General features: G+C 40.3%; 1 protein-coding gene and 1 long non-coding RNA gene across 7 annotated transcripts in view; one reads left to right on the top strand and one right to left on the bottom strand.

Moving 5' to 3' along the window:
• Window positions 1-14627, bottom strand: LOC309503532. The gene is made up of 3 exons (XR_014207699.1): window positions 14575-14627; window positions 13556-13681; window positions 1-1678 (listed from the first exon to the last, which is right to left on the bottom strand). It is a non-coding gene; the product is annotated as an uncharacterized lncRNA (long non-coding RNA).
• A 1585-nt stretch (window positions 14628-16212) lies between these two features.
• The window catches only part of LOC309503419 (uncharacterized protein), an 82953-nt gene continuing 76356 nt past the window's right edge, over window positions 16213-22809 (top strand). Inside the window, exons 1-3 of one of the 6 annotated variants that reach the window (XM_082176240.1) lie at window positions 16213-16285; window positions 17185-17340; window positions 19443-19627. In XM_082176240.1, coding sequence (XP_082032366.1) covers window positions 19489-19627 — 139 coding nt within the window. In that variant the 5' untranslated portion in view covers window positions 16213-16285; window positions 17185-17340; window positions 19443-19488. Of the gene's footprint in view, window positions 16286-16727; window positions 17341-19442; window positions 19628-19778; window positions 20224-22809 lie in introns of those variants that run through there. The other 5 variants (XM_082176241.1, XR_014207636.1, XR_014207637.1 and 2 more) reach the window with 5 other exon arrangements.

Raw genomic sequence — 22809 nt, 5'->3', positions numbered from 1 at the left:
TGTGAACTAGGGCTGGGATAAACGATTATTTTTTAAACGATTAATCTAGCGATTATTTTTTCGATGCATCGATTAATCTAACGATTAATTTTTTCGGACCGATTCGATTTCGATTGTCGATTATCTCCTCATTAATTGACTACTAACAATTTATACATGTTGATTTACATATCTGAATGAAAAAACATGAATTCCTTAACATTGCAATATGTTTATTGCTCTTAAAATGACAAAATAAAAGACTATACAAGTGCAAAGTAATGCATTCTTAGTCAGAGATAGCATTCAATAAAACCTTAAAGCCTTGAAAACACATAGCTTACTGAAACAAGCTTACTGAACACATAGGGCCTAGCTTACTGAAAAAAAGTTCTTTCAGATGAAAATAACAACAACTTGATGACTAGCATTCAATAAAAAAATTAAAAGGTCACCCAAAATACTTGTTTAGAGCAACTGAAAGAATACAGTAACCAATGTAAACTTGAGGGCTTTAAGCTAATACAGAGAGTGCTTTTCCAACAAAAAAAATAAATAAAAATTAATAGTGGGAGCCAGCAGCCTGTCATGGAGAAAAAAAAAATCGTGTCTAATGATTTTGGTTAATATGCACGAGGGAGAGAGAGAGCAAGACAGCGCTCGTGTAGTTTGAAGACTGTGAGTGCGCGAGCGCGCGTGAAACTTTGGTGTTTCGCCCTTTTTCTATCGTGTTTAATGATTTTGATTAATATGCACGAGGGAGAGAGAGAGCAAGCAGCGCTCGTGTTGTTTAAAGAGTGCGCGCGCGCGGCCGGGGCTCTCTCTCGTACGCGCCCCAGCAGTCATTCTATTCTACATCACTCACCGATCAAATAAGGATTTGACAGCCGCCAAAAAAAAGATCAATGCAGAAAAACCCCTGGATTGGTTATATAACGTTGGACAGAATGTTGATCCGGCCATCGCGTATATTCAGCGCACATAAGGTAAACGTTTTGCAAACGTTTTTTGGAGAAATAAAAACAGGTCGACGAATCGATACGCATATTTTGCGTCGACGTATTTTTTGCGTCGACGTCATCGATGACCTCGACGCGTTGTCCCAGCCCTAATGTGAACGTCTTCACTCCAATGTGAATTCTCATGTGGGCATTCGCATGTCCTTTATGTGTAAAACTATTTCCACACTGATCACAAGTGAACGTCTTCACTCCAATGTGAATTCTCATGTGGGCATTCGCATGTCCTTTATGTGTAAAACTATTTCCACACTGATCACATGTGAACGGCTTCTCTCCGGTGTGAATTATCATGTGAGTCTTAAGATTTTCTTTTCGTGAGAAGCTTTTCCCACACAGATTGCAGGTGAAAGATTTCTCTCCAGTATGAATTCTCATGTGGACATTAAAGTGTCCTTTATGTGTAAAACTATTTCCACACTGTTGGCAGGTGAAACGTCTCTTTCCAGTGTGAACTCTCATGTGGACATTGAGGCTTGTTTTATGAGTGTAACATTTTCCACACTGTTGGCAGGTGAAATCACTTTCTGTCTTCAGAGCTCCTTTTCGTGAGGAAACCTTTTTTGTTACTGAGCAACCAAAAGATTTTTCTCCAGTTATGTAATCGCAATCTTTCATATGCAGATTTTTCTCTTCCATTTCCATCAGTTCTTCACTCTCCTCTTTCAGCTGCATCAGGTCTAAAGCAAAACAAAAGCAAATATAAATTAACCCGTATTTAATGGTACAGAGTAACACACACCAAACTGAAAGTCTTCCCTCAGTGTACTGCCTACTAAAATAGTGTTTATAAGCGCAGCTTAGAGAGATTAAAACAGCTCTTTTTCTGCTGTTCCATAAGCGCCACCTACCGTTAGAGAGTGGATTTACTTTTTCATTCAGCCTGTCTGCCATTTTTGTTCAGATCAATGCTAAAATCGGACCAAATTTTGATTGTAAATTTTAACCGATAGATCTCAACAACTGATCAAAATCTCAAAACTTAGGATAATAAGGTACCCTATGTGTCAGGGTTGTGGGTGAGGGATGAAGCGAGGACTCAAGTGCAGAGTCGATGGGCTTTTAATTTAATAATAAAACACAAACAAAAACTACCCCAAAGGGGAAAACATGACTTGACTTGACTTGGCTTGGCTTGGCTTGGCTAAACTTGACTTGAAGCACACAGCAGGGAAACACACAGTGTACATACGACGACGAACCAGCACAGGACTGCAAACACAGGGAGAATAAATAGGGAGAGCAAACAAAGCTGGTAACGAGGGAGGACAGGTGGGGTAAATGAATCAATAATCAGGTAACAAGGTGGACAGGGTTAGACAATCGACAGGAGAGCACATTGCACAAGGAAACACACGATAAGCCATGTGCTCACACAAAACACAAGCACATGGCCAGTAAAATTAATCACAAGCCATGTGCTTACACAGAACGAGACATGAACATGCAGCATATGAGGACTCACAAGCCACATGTTCACACAGAACATGACAACATGAAAGCACACAGCTAGTGTAAAACACAAGCTGTGTGCTACTCAAAACAAGACTCATCCTGTGCGCTCACAACAGACGACAAACACGCGGAGCATGGATGTCTGAATCCCGACACAGAACCGAAACCAAACTAGACCAATGTGCCGGGATCCAAACACCACGCCCCGCACATGTAACAAGGCAGTTAGACAAGTGAGTGCACGGCTCGAGCACGCTCGAAACCGCACACTCAGACAAAGACGAGACAAAAACCGGGAGTGTCAGAGCTCTGTCACAAAATCAGGAATTTAACTAGACAGGAGTGACAGAACCCTGACACTATGCTGTCTATGGAGCAGAGGAACACCGGGTGCAACTTGAAAGACTATACCATAATGAAATGCATCTAAAAATGCATGGTTCTACATTGAGCGAATATTGGAGGAACAAGAGAATCCCACGCGGTCTGAGAATTCCCAAACCTCCAACATTGTGCGAACAGAACAAACTGTTTTTAAAGAGATGGAGCGAGATTCTTAACAAGTGTTCTATGGATTTGATGCTTCTGATTGTGGAACAAGTATCTGCTGATGTTCAAGAGACCCACGAAAAAAATCGTCCTACTCGAAGAAAAGATCAAATCTACTTCCCAAATTGACTTCGACTCCCTTCTTTCCTCGATCAAGTCATCTACTGAGAAATACCGAGATTATTTGAAAGAAATTAAGTTGAAGAAATACAAACGAGATACAGAGGATTACCTTCGGAATGAGGTTTACCCATGGGACAGTAGACCAGCCACTATGCCTGACATAAGAGACGGTGTTACCCGAGAGGCCAACGCACCATCTGGAGCTACGTCTCGATTTCGCAATCGGACGAGAAGAAATGGATCGCCCTTTTTTAACGGACAGAGTGATTCCACTGAGAGTGAGTTTACCATCGACAGTGATTCGAGAGCACACGCTTCGACTTCTTTTTTGGACAGACGAGCCCCTCCACGGAGACTACAAAGAAGAAATGTCGAAGAGGTTCAAGAGCCTCTAAGAAGTTTACGACCGTGAACTCGCAGCTTCTCAAAGAGACAGTAATCAATATTTCTGAAAAGGAACTATCTGATGATCAAACTGCTTTTTTATCTAAAGGACTATCTTTTGTGCCTACTAGTGGTGTTAATTGTTTTGGTCTTAAAGTGGATCTGTTCAAATGTTTTAGACAGATGAAATTACGGTACTTTTTCTCCAAATCAGAGTCGGGTTCATCTAGGACACCAATCGTCCGATTGTGGCACAGACTAATTCTCTCTTATCTCCTTTATCTCAGTATGTTGATTTTTTTAATAAAACCTTTTGTTTATTCGTTACCATCTTACATTCGGGATTCTACTGATTTCATCAATAAGATTTCTGAATTACATGATTTACCGGACATTTCTTTATGATTAACTTTGGACATAAGTTTATATACCAACATTTCACATGATAAAGGACTTATTGCCCTCAGACATTATCTTTCGTTACGTGAGGACTCTAGTCCACCTTCAGACTTTATCATCGAGATGGCTTCGTACCTTTTGAAATATAATTATTTCAGATTCGATAAAGATTTTTTTCTTCAGATAAGTGGTACAGCAATGGGCTCAAATTTTGCCCCCAACTATGCCAATCTATTCATGTTTTTTTTTTAGGAGAGTTATGTATTGAATACAGAAAATAATCCTTTCTATTCACGGATCATCAAATGGTATAGATACATTGATGATATATTTTGTATTTTTTTGGGTGATCATGATGAGGCTCAAGAATTTGTGACATTTTTTAATAACTTTGTGGACGAATTGGAATTTACCTCTGAAATTAATTCGTCTAGAGTACACTTCCTCGATATGTGGGTACAGAAGAACGAAGGCAGTTTGATTACAACTTTGTTTACAAAAGAGACTGATCGTAACACACTTTTACTCGCTACCAGCTTTCATCCGATTTAAAAAAAAAAAAGGATTGCCTAAGAGTCAGTTCTATAGATTGAGGAGGATTTGTTATTCTGATTATGACTTTATTGAGAAATCGAATATTATGAAAAATACATTTTTGAATAGAGGTTACCCTTCAGATTGGGTTGATGAAGCTTTTAATACAGCTTTTAAAAAGACACGGTCTGAATTGCTAAAAAAGAAGTAAAAAAAAAGCAAGAAAGTATTCTTTTACTTGTATTACAACGCATTCACTTAAGTCCTACATGATAAAATCGATTTTTAAAAAACATTGGCATTTGTTGTCTTCTGATCCGGAGTTGAGAGAACCTTTTCGGCATCCTCCTTTGATTGTATATAAACGCGCTAGGAATTTGAAAGATACTGTAGCTTGGTACATGCTCGTTTTCAGAGCGTTAGTCCTCGTGCATCTCCGAGTTTACTTAGTCCTATACAGAAGGGCAATTATCGCTGTGGGAATTGTGCTCAGTGTAATAATACATTTAAAACATCATTTTTTTGTCATCCTAGAACTGGTAAAAAATATAACATCAAATCTGTGATTACTTGTGTTTCTACTCATGTTGTGTATTTGATCCGTTGTCCTTGTGGTTTAGGATATGTGGGAAAAACGTCACGTCAATTGAAACAAAGAATTAGTGAACATAAGCGTTCCATCAGAAGAAAAGATATGAATTATCCAGTTGCGGCACATTTTTTAACTTTGAATCACGATGTTACCTCTTTACGCTTTTGTGGGATTGAAAAAGTAAGTTTGCCACCTAGAGGGGGTGACATTGAATTGCTCCTACAGAGACGCAAACTTTTTGGGATTTACACCCTTGAAACTTTATCACCTAGGGGTATGAACGACGAAGCATTATTTAATGAAATGTTATAGTGATATTTTGTAACTGTTTTGAATGACATGTTTGTTCTACTATGTATTCGCAATGAGTTTTAGTGGCTATGGAGCCTTGCTGATTGTTGTAACTGTTTAGAATTACAATTTGATACTATTTGATGACGACGTGTTGATTATGTGTGCTCAATCTTTTAACCTACAGGGGGATCTTTGCTGATTGTTGTAACTATCACATTTTGTAACTGTTTATGATGTGGTGTTAATTATGTACTCTCAATGAGCTTAATTGTTTACAGATGGAGCTCTGTTGATTGGTCATGTGTTTATCTTAAAAGAGATGAATTTGAACATTTGTATATTCCTGATGAAGGTCGTGTGACCGAAATGTTGTTAATAAATATTCATTTTAATTGCAAGTAACGATAGTGTACAGGAGTTCCTTATCTGTCTATGGAGCAGAGAAAATACATATAATTATTTTTATTGTCAAAACTTTATATGAAAATGTAGTATTTGTTTGTTAGTTTTTGACATAAAACTTGGGGAAATGATTTCAGTGCTTGTATGAGTACTGTTTAAACATTTCTAGCGTGTGTATGGAGGACTAAGACGTTGCTGAAGCCATAGACAGATTAGAGAAGGCTGAGTTTTCAGAGGACAGAATCGATGTTCTGGAACCCCTTTAACTTCGTCTTTACTGAAATGAATGACGTATGTTCCTTCCTTGGACATGTAGTTGATGTCAGGAATCTTAAAGTATTCTGTCAAACTGAGGCAGAAGGAAGTACATAATGTGTCTGTGTGGAAACTACTGTATTTCCGGTTTAATTATGTTGATTGCAAGTGACGTTGCAGGCAGTGGAAGCTCAGATGACTGAGCGTGCAACTCTGCTGCCAGACGCTATTAGTGGCACACAGGGCAAGGTCAGTCATGCTGTGCAGCTCGTTGGAAGGCCACAGAGTCAGGACCAGTTTTAACCATGGTGCGGGATCTTGGCCTGGTAGACTTAAAGGGCCATTGTATGAAGGGCGGATCCAGCTTGACCATTCGCGGCATACGCTCTGGCCGTGAGGGCAGATGTAATTCTGCACGGCTTATAGGGGTGTGAACCGACACTGGTCTCACGGTTCGGTTCGATTACAATTATCATGTCATCGATTCAGTTCAATTCGATATCACGATGCACTGCATCCTCAATTTTCAATTTTACTTCAAAAGTGATGTGTGCACGCATGTGTGTGATCGCCTGTTCGGGAAGTCGCAATGACAGAAACAATGACATTCCAGTTTAAGTTTCAAGGGAGTAAAGCTTGTTTATGCCATTAAGAAAATGAAAATCTGTCAAATAAATTTTGTTTTAAAGAAATGTTCATTTAAAAGCAGCGCTCATTAATCACAGTATTATGTTATCATTACAGATGCGCGCATCAACTGTCGCCGAGTCCGCTGTTGAAGGTAGACTTGCAGTCAAGACCGCCTAAACCGAGACCAAGACACCAAGACCAGAGGGTATCGAGACCAAGACAAGACCAAGACCAAGACCAAGACCAAGACAAACCAAGTCAAGACCAAGACCAAGTCGAGACCAAGACCGAGACCAAGTCGAGACCGGAGGGGGAAAAAAAACAGACTAGCGTTGAAGCTAAGCAACTCAGCTAAGTATGAATTCAAGAACAGCAGCATACTAGGGTTCAGCCGCAGTTTACATTCAATATTAGACTGTATTACTTCAACTACACAGGCAGAACAATACAGAGACAGACCATGTCATGTGTGTGACTGTGAGCTCACTGTAAATGTTTTTGCAGACTGGGTGAGATCAACTATGTGTAGCAATTGCATGACGGCTGTTACTGCACTATTAGAGGATTGAGACTCCCTTAACTTTTGTGTACTGTTGAGGACTGACATGACTGGTACTGACTGGTTCATCTGACAAAACATCAAACACCTCCAACACCATCTTGCTCCTCCAACAACTGTTCAAAGAATGAGAAATATGTAACCAATTGAAATTATACTTAATGTGTAGATGAAATCGTAACATCAAATTAAAGATACACAATTATAAACTTGGATTAGGCCTAATGTTTAGTCAACTCAACGGAGATATGCATATGATATTTAAAAGACCATTTATTTAGTCTAACACCATCTTAAATACAATACTGTAATCAAACAACACACACACACACAGATATCAAAGTCACAAATTCATCTAAGCAAATGCCTGCCTATCTCTGCCGATTTCGGAGTCTCCAAATGAATCCATTCTGCAACTTTTAAATACATAATTCAATTTTTAAAAACGAAATTATAGGCTTAAGTGCAGGATCCGAAAGTTGGTCGTTTTGTCGCTATGGTTACACACACACACACACACACACACCGTTGGCGGTGCGCTCAAAGTCATCTGTCAGTTGTGCAGTTACCCAAAATCTCCTGAATGAAGTTAAAACCCATCATGTCACTGATATGTGTTTTTTCAATCAAGTGATCAAAGTGCTCGTTGCCGCGGCGATCAGTGGCGCGGATAAAGTGTTTTCTGGTGTGGCTCGCGCACACGCCGCACTGTCTTCACTCGGACGCGCGCTTCAATCCGTTCCATTGCAGATAATAATGTTGCATTATCGAACGTTGTGTCGTCGTTCGAGACCGGTCTCGAGACCAAGACCGGTCTCGAGACATACATCACTAGTTGAAGGTGACGATTATCCATTTATAATCATGCGTAACAACACAGAATAACTGTAATTTGACCATCGGGTGCGGATACTTAAATCAGAGAAAATTATTGGGGCGGGTGGATTATTTGTTTTTGGCTGCGGATTCGGGTGACGTTGGAGCTCATCCGCACATCTCTAAAGCAGTCAGACTGCCAGGCGTTAACAGCTCGGGGTGAAAACGGCTAACGTGATTTATCAAGTTAGTGGTATTACCTCCTGCAAATTCTATTTGTGTGTGACATGAGCGCACACAGCGCGTGTCTTCTGCAGGTCGAGCTTACCAGGTTATTCATAAAGCCGAAATGTGGCCAGATGTAGGCTTTTAAAGTAGTTGGAGCATTTTTTATTTTCTCGCACTCGCGTCTCACCTCACCTCTGCCATTGTATGCTACCGCGACAAAGCACGTACGCGACAAATGACATCAGAAACATTTGCAACAAATTATAATCAGTTATGATCTATTACTGAACCGATACCGAATCGTCCTCGTCTGCATTGCGATGCATCGTAGAAATGATTAATTTCGATACCCCTAACGGCTTACCCCTTATTTACACTGCACACGTCTACAGCGCATTACGGCTCCAACACGGCCATCCTTTTATCCTTGTCGTTCATAACTGGACTTTTAAGTGTATTAACTGTGTCTGTAGGCTACAGCACAACAAAGTAGAATATAACAATATACACTAGGGATGCACAATATTTATCGGACAAATAAATTATCGGGCGATATGGGTGAAAATGACGTAATGTTTATTGCTCCGATAAATGAATGAAATCCGATAACTAGATCCGATAAAGTACGCTTGCTGGTAAATCAATCATCAGTCTGATTTATCCAAGATTTATTTGCTTTCCGAGTGCATGTAACTGCACCTTTAAAACTGTGTCACGGCTCACACTCATTACGTCATCATCTGTGAACATGTTTAGCAAGGATTCCGAGAGGAGGAAAAAAGGCATCAAGTTTTAACACAACAAATCTTATATCTCACTTGAAAGGTCATCATCGCGGCGAAGCTGTATTAAAAGAATATGAAGCAGATGCGGCAGCAGCTACGAGCGCACGGAGCATCGATGTCCCCATTCAGCAGGCATTTGAAAATTGTAAAGAGCGAAAAGGCTAAAGCTATAAACAATAAAGTAATGGACTTTATAGTCCTTGATGACCAACATTTTTCCGTGGTAGAGGATCCGGTTTTCGACAGAGGCAAGTGAAAAGATATGTACTTTGGAGGAGGGTAAGATGTGTAAATTGTAAATGTAGTGCAAATTGGAAATCATTTTAAGTTTATTATTATTATTTATTTTATGTTAAACTATATTATTTCAGAGAAATCTCAACTATTCCCTATGCACTTTTGAGGATGCACTTTTTGTTTTTCATTTTTTCGAGGTTGACAAATGTCACCGCATTTGATTTATTATGCATTTGAAAATTATGTGACTTAAAGTCTATATACCTTCCTCATCCTCATGTACTAAAGGTTGAATAGATGCATTTCTTTGTTATGCATGAAATACTTAAATATAAATTTGTTGTTAATGAGTTGTTAGCCTGATGGTGCGTTCACACCGGACGCGAATTGCGCGTCAGGCGCGAGTGATTTCAATGTTAAGTCAATGCAAAGACGCGTTACGCGCGTAAAAAATTCCTGCGGCGCGAATGAGGCGTAGAGCGCGGCGCGGTAGACGCGAATACGCCTCATTCGCGCGTCAAGTTCGCGCGAATGGCGCGAATTGAGCGTCTGGTGCGTTAAGCGCGTTACGCGGAATGTTTTATGTAGTGCTTTTTGTGCATTCTCGTGTTTGACGCGAATTCGCGTCTGCCGCCCGAGTTGAAAAATCTGAACTTCTGCGTCAATTCGCGCCGCGTTAACCAATCAGAAGCCTGCTTCAGCTGCTTGCTGCTGTCACGTGGTGAAGTGACAGTTTATAATGTTATTTTATGTTTATGTCAATACATTATTTTGTAATATGACTAAAATGCACAACAAAGCAAATCTTTCACATAAAAACTCGATTTCAATACATGAGAGATACTCATTTTGTATTGAATGCAATTTATTCCATATCTATATGAAACATTATTAATCTAATGTGAAGACAACAAATACAATTTAGTGTATACAAACTAAAACAAAAATCACAGGTTTCACTTTTGGAGGCTGGCTCCATTTATTATCAAAACAAAAATAAATGACAGATTAGGTGGGTGCGGGCGAGGGTGAACCTCGCGCCGGGCTGTACAGCGCGGGCTCGTCAGGCAGCGACCACTCGAGGCCGAGGCCTTATACGGCCTACGCTGTCCTCGTCAGCGTCCTCACCGTTAGGTCCACCAAACCTAGGTCCTGGACCAAATTGTGAAACTCCTGAAACCCTCCGGAGAGTCTGGTGGACCCGAGTACAGCGACGATGTCCCCTACGCAGCTGTTTCTGCTCTCCAGAGCATATACGAGCGGTGACTCTCTCGATTAATGCTAATGCTCGATAAACATCTAAAAAAGATGGCCGCCAACGGGTTTCGAAACTTTCGCCTCTGACGCGCGTAAATGTCGCTTCAAACTTTTGTTTTGTCGCGCGTCAATCTCGCTCTTCACACGCGAATGTACACATGTGGTCAAGCGTCAAACTAGACGCGGTAGACGCGAATTTGACGCGCTATTCGCGTCCGGTGTGAACGCAGCATAAGTGCAGATAAACCATATCAAACCAGACTCTCCTGACCAAATAGGCAGTAGAATTGATATCCCCAGACCAACGAGACTGTGGTCTATACAGTCACGATTTCCTCATTCCCAAAAACAACGGCGGCTTGCGTCCCATTTTGGATCTAAGACCGTTAATCCGAGCTTTGGCGAAACGCTCATCCAAAATGATCACTGTAAAACAGATCCTTGCACATATTCAACATGGGGACTAGTTTAAAGAAATGGATTTGAAAGATGCGTACTTTTACATTCACATAGCTCCTCATCACAGGGGTTTTCTGATGTTCGCGTTCGAGGGGGTTGCTCATCAGTTCAAAGCTCTGCTATTTGGGCAGGCTTTGGCATCCCACACATTCACAAAATGCATAAATGCAGCGCTTTCCCCCTTGAGACTTTTGCATGTTGCATGTTGAACTACCTGGACGATTAGCTCATTATCACCCAATCACAGCAGATGCTGGAGAAACACAAGCGCATAATTCTCACGCACCTAGCTCATCTTGGTCTTTCAGTGAACATGCAAAAGAGCTGCACACTTATGTGGACACAACTAGCTTATTTCGGGTGGCGGAACAGCTATTCGTCTTTTATAGGGGTGTTAAGAAAGGATATTCAGTGTCAAAGCAGAGGCTTTCACACTGGATAGTGGAAGCCATTCACTTAGCTTATATTTCTCAGGAGACTGAATGCCTTATTGGTGTGCGCGCCCACTCCACTAGGACTTTGGCTTCATCTCGGGCTTGGACAAGAGGTACTGTATGTCCATTCAGGACATTTGCTTAGCAGCAGGATGGTCTTCACTGAATACTTTCGCTAAGTTTTATAATCTTGAAATTCCTCTTTTGCACCTCATGTTCTGTCTGTGCAACGGGAGTTTCATGAGCTACCATTGGATGACTGAGAGACTCGTCACCACGCCTCTCCATGGTGAGTGGTTTAGAAAAGGTTGTATAGTCGAATATTGTGTTTAGTGCCATCACTGGCGCTTCAAATAGGGCTTAAGCGGGCTCTTTGCTGCTCTTATGTGCTAACTGCGAACAGCATTTGTCAAGCAGCTCGCTTGGCTTATAATGACAGGGCTCCAGCTGAGTCTGCCTGCCCTGTTTTGTGTGCATTTCACTGGTTTTTAATAAATCCCCTTGCTAAGTTGATTGCTTATTGTTACCCACATATCAAGCTGTCTTGTTATAAATGCACCAATCACATTATTGTTGCTTCAATCACCTCCCTTCACTATACTATGTTCAGCATTGCTGAAGGTGCCGGCACCGTCTTGGCTGGCTACCAACTGACTGGTTGAGTATTTCAACCAGGTCAGGTGACCAATACGGGGAGGCATGGTTCACTGCCCACACCCTCTTGAGTCTTGGGCTGTGTATTCAATCCCATTCTACTCTTCTGTTAGATTCGGCTAGTTTTATTGCTGTTGTTTTTTTACACAGCAGGGGTTTTATATGTTCCCCATCGCATCAGCTTCGACGCAATGTCGAGAGACCTATCTTGAAAGGGAACATCTCAGATTACTAATGTAACCATGGTTCCCTGAGAGTGGGGAACGAGACAGTGTGTAAAAAAAACTTTTGAACCTTGCTTTTGTGGTCGTTCAGTCTAAAGATCCAAAGCAATGGCACTCAGCGCGGTCAGCACTTCTTGCGCTTGAACGCCATTGGCTATTGCAGGTGCAAAAAAGCATCAATCAGGCTTCAGTATTTCGGAGAAAGGGAGTTTCCCCATCGCGTCAGCTTCGACGAAATGTCTAGTTACCTACTCTCAGGGAACCATGGGTATCCCGAGACATTATCATGCTTTTCACCTTAGAATGCTGATCCAAATAATTTGTAATTCCTTCTGGAGGATTTGGTTATACTTGAGTCATTACTAGTGGGTTACCATTACCTTATATTATACATTATGCATTTTTCACATTAGATATTACTCTGGATATAGTAGTTCTTATTAGTCCTCTGGGAGGCATAAAACAAATAGTAGCATTGATTAGCTAATAGTGAACTACCACATTCAACTGAGCGCTATTACTTACTAATTGTGACCCTGGATCACATAACCAGTCACATGTCGCACGGGTATATTTGTAGCAAAAGGCAAAAATACATTCTATGGATCAAAATTATTGCTTTTTCTTTTATGCCAAAAATCATTAGGATATTTAGTAAAGATCATGTAGATATTTTGTAAATTTCCTACCCTAAATATACAAAACATTTATTTGTGTGAGTGAGTGCTGCACAATTGCCAACATAAATGGAGAACTTTAAAGCAGATTTTCTCAATGTTTCGCACCCTCAGATTCCAGATTTTCAAATAGTTGTTGTCCTATCCTAACAAACCATACATCATTGGAAAGTTTATTTATTCAGCTTATATTATATGTATTATATTATATTTTTATTTAATTCATCTCTTATTCAGCAGGTGATGTATAAATCTCAATTTCATAAAATTGACCCATGTGACAGGTTTTGCGGTCCAGGGTCACAATTCATTAATCAGAGTTTCTTGTTAGTTAATAGTAGTAACTAGATTGTTAATATGGTGTTACTCACTTGTTCCTGAGTAGTTATTCATTAATGACATCTTAATTATCACGACTGCAAGTCATATTTTTATCCTTTAGCTTTTGGAAACCTGTACTTGTTGTTCTTACTGTGTAGACCTGCTTTGTACACTGTATAGCACTTTGGATCAATCTATTTTGAATACATTAAATATGCTCTAAATGTTGTTGTCATTTCTGTAGAGGCCGACATTTCAATAAGAATCAAATAAAGAGAATGAAACTAACCTGTTTGTTCCTCAGTATCTTCATGTTTCACGCTGTCTTCAATCTGTATGTCTTCACTCTCCTCTTTAATAAACGCCATCTTTATAATAGTGTGTCATGTGAATCTCAGCTGAACCAGGGGATCTTCTGTGTGTTTGGACGATTTGTCATGTTTAATATTAACATAGAAAAATTTACAGAAAGTAAAATAAAAACAAACTAGATCTCAATCAGCTCCCTAGTTCAGTAGTCAGCGCACTGGTGAGGGAGTCAATCAATGATATAGCTAATGCTCACTGTTTGTCCTGATTAGCCAGAAAACTACAAATTGACAAAATAATAACTAAATACTGACACTTCCGTGATTTATATTTGGTGTTTAATTATTTATAAACTACATTAAATAGTAAGCCACTTCCAGTTTTTCTAGCTGTGCATAAAGAGTGCATTACGTTCCTTGATGTTGTAACTGTTACGTGTTTTTATTATTATTATTAAAATTATTATTATAACTGTATACACTTTTTAGCACAAACCGTTTTCTCGCACATACACAATAACTTTACTTCTGAGTTCAAGAAAATATCTTTCTACCCAAGAAAAACGGAATTTAAAATAACAATTATGCGCTCATATATCGATAAAGTTTTAATAGATTAAATATTTCAGGATCGTATTACTAACAGTTGTTTAAGGTTATGAGAATATATTATTTAAAATAAAAAAAGTAACCAACTATTGAAAATTAATAACACATTTACTCATTTGGTAAAACAGACTCGAGTTGTTTTTTTGTTTTGTTTTTTTATCTCCGTTTCTCCATCCCTAACGTTACTTGACGGAATTCTTATTTATGATAAACTTATTTATGATTTAGGGAGAGAAATAAGACGCACTTTTTCCATTATGTGCTGAAACTAACAATGTTAATGTTAGATAAAACATTACTACGTTACATTCAATAATTAAATAATTTTAATAGACTGTAGAAAATATATTTAACAGTTTGTATCGATTTAAACACTTTAAAAAGCACAAACCTTTCTTCAGACGAATCACAGACGCAGAAGAGCGACGCAAACGTATGACGTCATATCACCTCACCAAAATAAAAGTCCTATTCCGCTAGGAAATTTAGGCTACATACAAAAACACATACAAGTAATAAGATATATTTAAATTACTATTTGAATTATAGGTGGAATGCATAAATACACGTTTAAACATTTCCTGTCCATGATGTGCTGAAAATGCACATCTAATATAGCACATAATATTAAAGTCTAATAAAGTGTAGCACATCTAATATGTGAGATTCTGTCTAAAAGACATAATAGTCATGTTTGAGTGCAGAAACCATTTATACCAGAGTTCTTTTATTTTTGTTTGATGAAGCTGTATCATAAACTGATATTTTATTATTATACAATAATTAAGGTTTATTGTACTAAACTACTTAAATATTTATGAATTTTATTTTTCTTTTAAGGAAAACTTTATTTTAAAGTACTACGTTACTGACACTTCAATACATTTTCTTTGACACTGAATTATTATTATCATATATTTATTTAATAAAAATTTTTTGCTGACTTTATGAAACACAAGGTTGAAATGTTCAGTTGGCCAGAGAGAAAAATAACATGTAGTCGGAGGAAAAGATTCACGAGAGACGAGAGCTGCATATTTTCCCCGGATTTAATAAAATGAATGAAACGGTGTCACACTCATCCGCATACATGGGGATTGAGTGTGAAAAAGCATACGTATAAACATTCAACTCGGCTCACAAATAGAAAGAGGAACACATTGATAATGTGCTATTTTGAGTGATATTCAGTCTAGATGCCAGCGTTATTCACAGAAAGACAAGAAGTCTGCATTTTTGAAAAACATGCTTTCAAAATGTGTTGCGTTTAAGAATATGGTTCACCTGAAAATAATTTTCTGTATTATTTACTCGCCCTTGTGTCATCTCAAAATCATGCAATGTGAAGATGTGTGTCATTCATTATTTTAAACACAAGGCAAAACATTTTATGATCTTAACTCAAATTTGAACTGGGTTAAAATGAGATGTTCTTCTGCTGCTTCTCAGTCAGGTGTGTTGATGGAAGCCCTTCTGGACGTCTTCTGTCTCAGTCTTCCTCGTCTCACACTCTTTATGTGGGTCTACAGCTCCTGATGTCCTACAAAATAATTCAGATCAATAAAAATGTGTTTTGATTGATTTGTTGTTGTTGTTATTTTTTTTAGAAACACTAAACTGTGCCTGTGTTCACTCATAAGTGAGCGGTTTGATTCAGTCTACAGTACATAAGTAGCAACTTACACAAGATGACCCTTGACATCTGAGACTTAATATTGATTCAATTAAAAATCTGTGAATTTTTTTCACACATTTTGCAAACAATAGAACAGGGGGTATACATTCTGTTTTGGGGCAAGTATAGATTCACATCCAGTCATTGATTGTTTACATTACGGAATTCTTCCATATTATATATTTCTTTAACAATTTCTATCCATTCTCCAAGTAAGGGGATATCCAGCTTATACCAATGCCTTGTAATAAGTTCTTAATCTTTTCATCACATAGTTGGACAACATCTATTGAAATATTATATATTCTATAGACTTTTGTGATATTAGACACATGCAGAATGAACAGGACTTTTATTTTGGTCTGGTGATATGACATCATAAAGCTGCGCCGAGCTCCTGCAACTGTTATGATTAGACTGAAGAAAGGTTTGTGGTTTTACACATTTATCGTGTTTAAATCTAACATATCTTTGTAATTATAATATGCTTCATGAAACTTAAGTGCGGTGTTTTTGTGAGAAAAGCGTATCCACTCATGTGTAACAAAAGTGCTTCTCATTTCGTGCCCTATATAGTGAATCCGTTTATCGTAAATAGAGTCAGACTGAACTCGAATTAAGGCGCTATAGTTTGCGAGTCATTGACGCCTGCCGACCGGCAGCGGTGCATTGCTAAATTAACTGCAATAGGTCATGATTGCCCTTATTTAATTAAAAACTGGGTCAATGACGCAACCAAATGGCCGGAGGTGTCGTTTCCAGACATATTTTGTGATCTGGTTGAATCTCTAAGACATCGCGGCAGCTGTAGCGGTAATATTAGCCTATAACTCAATCAACTAGGTTCGGCCTATCAAGCAAGCCTTCAGCTGATAACGCTAATGTGAATGAGACATCCCTTATGAAAAACAACTATAGGAATCTTGTAGTATTTTGGGACAAAAATCTTATAGGAATACTATAGTATTTTGGGACATACTATAGAAGTACTATAGAGGTATTAAAGGAACATTACAGAAGTATTATACACTACTATAGAAATCTTATAGGATTACTATAGTTCTTTTTTGTAAGGGATGTAGACAAATCTGGCCCACTGCCTAATACGAGTTTAACACCCACTATATCACACAGGGATCTACTCACACAGTAATCTAAAAAATTACAAGTCCCTGTCCTTCTTTCCGGTTCTGTGTGTTTATTAGGAAGGATGTAGAAATTCATAATTTGTTTGTTTATTGGCGGTACAGAAAACGACACAGCAACTCTTCGGCATGATTGCCCCGTGTATTTCAATGAGCGCCAAGGCAATGTTTTCTCCCACAGGCTAAATTCACATCACGTGACGGGGCGTTCCCGGGGCCGTTCCCAGACCAACCATATGTATGGCAACGTCCTGTCTACGTGCTCGCAACATTGTAACAACGTAGAAGCAACGGTGGAGCAACACTGTTGTGAGACATTCAGCAACTGAGAGACGACGTATGACAATTTTTCTTTATTTTTAATGCTAGATAGGCCTATAGATATTCCCCATTTAACATTTTATGTTTTGAGGTTAATTTTTAATTAGTCAGATGTTAGATAATTATATACTTTTTAAATATTGTTCATCCTTATTATTTAATGGGGCTATCAGTAAATTAGCCTAATTATAATCAACACCTGCAAGAGTAAAAATGACAAAAGGTTACGTTAATTCAACTTTATTAAAACTGGATATATGGTAATCAAATTGCACTTCCAAAAGTCATACATTTGTGAAAAAAATTAAAAAATAAATAAATAAACGAACATACACATTTCTTTTTAAGTATAATAAATAAAACATAAAAAGCAAAGATCTGGGCCCGGTTTCCCGATAACGTTGTCTCTTAGCGCTCTACGAAGACTCGTAAGGTATAACTTGACTAAGGTATACCATTACTAGGCGTGTTCCCCGAACTATACCTTATAAAGCTGCTTAAGATAAACCTTCTTACGTGCGACGTTACCCGGCGCTGTCCGTGGCGATGCTGCTGAATCTGCTGATATCGATGACTCGAGAATCAATTATTCTCTTGTCCAGGGGCTGTTTCACTGTTATCTGCTAGAAAGTGGTGTTCTTTATAAAAGAAGCACTTCAGAAATAGTTGAAATTACATTTATTAGGACTATTGGATATTATAAAAAATAATCCAAACTATAATAGCCTATAATAGCATAGCCTACATATTTAAAAATTGTAACATATATTGCTGCCACAATAACCTTTTCAAAAATTTTTGTTCGCTGAGGTGGAGCTGCGATGAAATAGTGTTCTTGTAAATACTTTCCAGCATTTCAGTAATAAAAGTTTACATCTTATGTACGGTGCTCGGCAGTGATCAAAAAGGATTTAAACAGTGGATTTTGAATCTCTTCTTGTAAACTCAGAGATGTGGATTCAGACGGCAATTAAATCACCACACGACCTGTTTGTCAAAAAACAGTAGGTACTAATTTGGCCAGGGATTTTTATGCGGGTTGGGTGAGAAAAAACACTGATATTATGGATTCGTACGGCACTAAAAGCACCGACTTACCCCTGTAAATGTTTAAAATACCGGACGAGCCCATGAGAAACAATATTAGCGTCCGAATAGGACTTAACTGACAGTCTGCTTTCACTGGCCTTTAAAAGCGCTCTTTTATTAAATATAATAATAATATAATTAAGATTCTAACAACAATCAGTGTGATTGACAATTTTATTCTTTGCATGAAAACACTTGAATTAGCCTAAATGAACTGTCTGTGTGTATTAAAACTTCAGAATAATTTTCATATAGACCTGCAACAGTGATAAAGGTAAAGCTAAGAGTGGTCCAGACCAACCTTACGAAAGTGTGACTTACATAAGATATACTTAGCGTACGAACGTGTCGGGAATCGTGCCATAACGTTAAGAGAGAGGTTAAGGAATAGGTTAAGAACTACTTAGTGATAAGAACGTTTTGGGGAACCGGGCCCAGAACATTTAATGAACAAAACCGGGTTTGACAGTAGTCGAAAGCCGGGCGATAAAGGTTGTTAACCAGAATCAGTCCAGGAAACATTCACAAATCTAGAGGAGCAAAGAAACGAATGAGACTAAATAGCAGACAAATCAAATGAAAAACCAAACAGTGCGAGTGAGGCTACATTAGTCACATTAGAAAATTAAGTTGTAGGTTGTGTTTGAATAATTACGTATCTTATTTAGCCGAGGTAGGTTAAATTAAAGCAATACTCACGTATCCTTGCTCGATGAAGAATGAGTCAACACAGTGAGCCCAACGGGCGGTTGAAAATAAGCAATGTCCGTGAACGGTGGTTCAATGTCAACATTGTGACAACGCTGTAACAAACTTCACCACACAACGTAGTTATAGCAACCTTTTGGCCATGTTGTTAAAACGTTGTTAGAAGGTTGGGTACGTTGTGCCAACGTTCTGTGTTTGCTGGGTAACTACTGACTTCTGAACTAGGGATCTGATTGAGACGCACTCAGAGATTTACTGTGAATCTACTTTTCTTTCTGTTAATTATTCTCATCTTAAACATGACTTTGTCCAAACACACAGGAAAACTACTGGAGAAACATCTGAGATCCACGACACTATTATAAAGATGGCGTTGATTAAACAGGAGAGTGAAGACATAAAGATTAAACAGGAGAGTGAAGACATAAAGATTAAACAGGAGAGTGAAGACATCAAGATTGAAGAAGTGTTCAGCGTGAAACATGAAGAAACTGAGGAACAAACAGGTTAGTTTCATTCGGTCATTAATACAATGTCGGCCTCTTCGGATATTTATGAAGAATGTCATATGAGTGTCCTAATTAAAGCTGCAGTAGGTAACTTTTTTAAAAATGTATTTTTTACATATTTGTTAAAACTGTCATTATGTCCTGACAGTAGAATATGAGACAGATAATCTGTGAAAGAAATCAAGCTCCTCTGGCTCCTCCAAGAAATACACCGCTCCCGGTCAGAAACAACCAATCAGAGCCAGGAGGAGTGTCTTAGCAGTGTCAATCAAGCTCGTGTACGCGCTGATCACACCCCTCTCTTGCACAGCGCGTACTGTCGTTCAAAATCAAGATGGCCGGTGTGCCGCAGCTGTGCCAATGGCGGACAAACAACCAAAACTGCCAATTTCTCGACTGGCACCTGCTCATAGAAGAAAGACGGGTAAACGGAAAAAGACCGATGACGATATACAAGCGAAAAAGAAAGAATTAGACAGAGCCCGAAATAAAACGAGGGTAAACATCGGAGCGGCTTATCAGAGGTGGAGGGAGCGACGTGTCCTGAAGGGATTTAAAACCGATGCTGAGTTAGCCACATTTCTGCTTGACATGTAAGTATCCCTGCTTGATTTGTTTCATTTTATAAGAACTACACAACTAAGATAATTTCAAAACGGGCCTGACAAATTATGTATGGCATGGTTTCTTGTAGAAGTCAGGGTGGTGCTTTGCATATAACATACATAATGATTTGAGGACCAAGTTTGTAGTCAAAGTATGGGCAGGCCGTAGTCAATGTAAAGCATATTGTTGATGTTTCGTTCCTACCAGTGAATGTGCCATAACTGTTTATACGCCGTCATCGGTGGCCCTGCTTACTAGCCTGCGCGTTCACGGCAGGCTCCGCTGTGGGGGAGGAGCTGTGGAGGGAGGAGCTGTGGAGGGAGGAGCTGTGGAGGGAGGAGCTGTGGAGGGAGGCGATGTGGAGGGAGGCGATGTGGAGGGAGGAGATGTGGAGGGAGGAGATGTGGAGGGAGGAGCTGTGGAGGGAGGAGCTGTGGAGGGAGGCGATGTGGAGGGAGGAGCTGTGGAGGGAGGAGCTGTGGAGGGAGGAGCTGTGGAGGGAGGAGCTGTGGAGGGAGGAGCTGTGGAGGGAGGAGATGCGGGGGAGGAGCTGTGGAGGGAGGAGATGCGGGGGAGGAGCTGTGGAGGGAGGAGATGCGGGGGAGGAGATGCGGAGGGATGAGCTGTGGAGGGAGGAGATGTGGAGGGATGAGATGTGGAGGGAGGCGATGTGGAGGGAGGAGATGTGGAGGGAGGAGATGTGGAGGGAGGAGATGCGGGGGAGGAGCTGTGGAGGGAGGAGATGTGGAGGGAGGAGCTGTGGAGGGAGGCGATGTGGAGGGAGGAGATGCGGGGGAGGAGCTGTGGAGGGAGGAGATGTGGAGGGAGGAGCTGTGGAGGGAGGAGATGTGGAGGGAGGAGCTGTGGAGGGAGGAGATGCGGGGGAGGAGCTGTGGAGGGAGGAGCTGTGGAGGGAGGAGCTGTGGAGGGAGGAGCTGTGGAGGGAGGAGCTGCGGGGGAGGAGCTGTGGAGGGAGGAGATGTGGAGGGAGGAGATGCGGGGGAGGAGCTGTGGAGGGATGAGCTGTGGAGGGAGGAGATGTGGAGGGATGAGATGTGGAGGGAGGAGATGCGGGGGAGGAGCTGTGGAGGGAGGAGATGTGGAGGGAGGAGATGTGGAGGGATGAGATGTGGAGGGAGGAGATGTGGAGGGAGGAGATGCGGGGGAGGAGCTGTGGAGGGAGGAGATGTGGAGGGAGGAGATGTGGAGGGAGGAGATGTGGAGGGAGGAGATGCGGGGGAGGAGCTGTGGAGGTAGGAGATGTGGAGGGATGAGCTGTGGAGGGAGGAGATGTGGAGGGATGAGATGTGGAGGGATGAGATGTGGAGGGAGGAGATGCGGGGGAGGAGCTGTGGAGGGAGGAGATGTGGGGGAGGAGATGTGGGGGAGGAGCTGTGGAGGGAGGAGATGTGGAGGGAGGAGCTGTGGGGGAGGAGCTGTGGAGGGAGGAGCGGTGGGGGAGTGGCCTGTAAGTTGTGCTTGTTCAAATTTTCAGGCCAAATCAACGTTTTCTTAAAACTCCCTACTGCAGCTTTAAAGTGGTGTTATTTGACACGGAGCGAATCTTCTCATGTGGACAGACATGTTTTTTTGAGATCACATGACCAGACAAGTGGAAATAAAGGGCACTATTTTAACGACATGGTCTAAAGCGCAGGGCGCAAGTGCACTCAGGGCGCGTCCAAATCCACTTTTGCTAGTTTAATGATGGGCGCACCCGGCGCATGGTCTAAAAGGGCTGTCCCTATTCTCTTAATGTGTATTTGGTGTGTTTTGGGCGTTACGTGCAAAAGAGTGTCATTTTCCATTCCCTTTAAAAGCCAGTTGCGCTCACGCTATGGCAGATTCGCTATTTACATGGCGGAATTTGCGAACGGAAAAACTGAACATGCCTCTAGAGAGCATGTTTGGCATGTTTGTGTGCTTCTGCGCGTCCCTGTGTGTGTAATAAACGAGTGTGTGTGTAATAAGCAGAGTATATGTGTGTTGTGGACCTGCCTACAGGCGCACATTACTAACGCGCTCATTAAATAACAAAAAATATTGCGCCATTGACTTTAGACCAGGTTTCAGTTGGTCAGTGGCACAGTCAGTAAAACATACAAAGTCAGCGCTCTAGTCTAACGTTACAACGGTAAAGTTAAAGCTGCAGTCCGTAACTCTTTTGTGTTAAAAATTATCCAAAATAATAATAATGAAAAAAAACATAACCAGCCAGTGTTCAAAACTATCTGTTTGCCTTAGCTCGATTCAAATCGGTTAGCTTTTAATAATGATTTTAATTCCAGTGGTACTGGTAGATTTCCGCGGGAAATTCGAGCATGTCTTTGCGTCATTACGTCACATCTGTACACATAAAGAAGGAGTGCCGGCTAGTAGGCTATATTGCGTGTGAGGATGTTGGAGATGAAGATTTATAACCTTTTCTCACAGCACTTGAAATAATTAAACTTATAGCGGATCCAGAATGTTTCAAACGACAACCACCAGTGACAACTGGAGATTCACCAGTTGTAAAACCCAAAAGACTGAGTGGCTACAGAAAAAAAGAGACTGCAACCGGCCCATGCGAA

Source organism: Leuciscus leuciscus, assembly GCF_965113295.1.
Source record: "Leuciscus leuciscus genome assembly, chromosome: 7".
NCBI lineage: Eukaryota > Metazoa > Chordata > Actinopteri > Cypriniformes > Leuciscidae > Leuciscus > Leuciscus leuciscus.
This window is presented reverse-complemented; position numbering and strand designations above follow the sequence as displayed.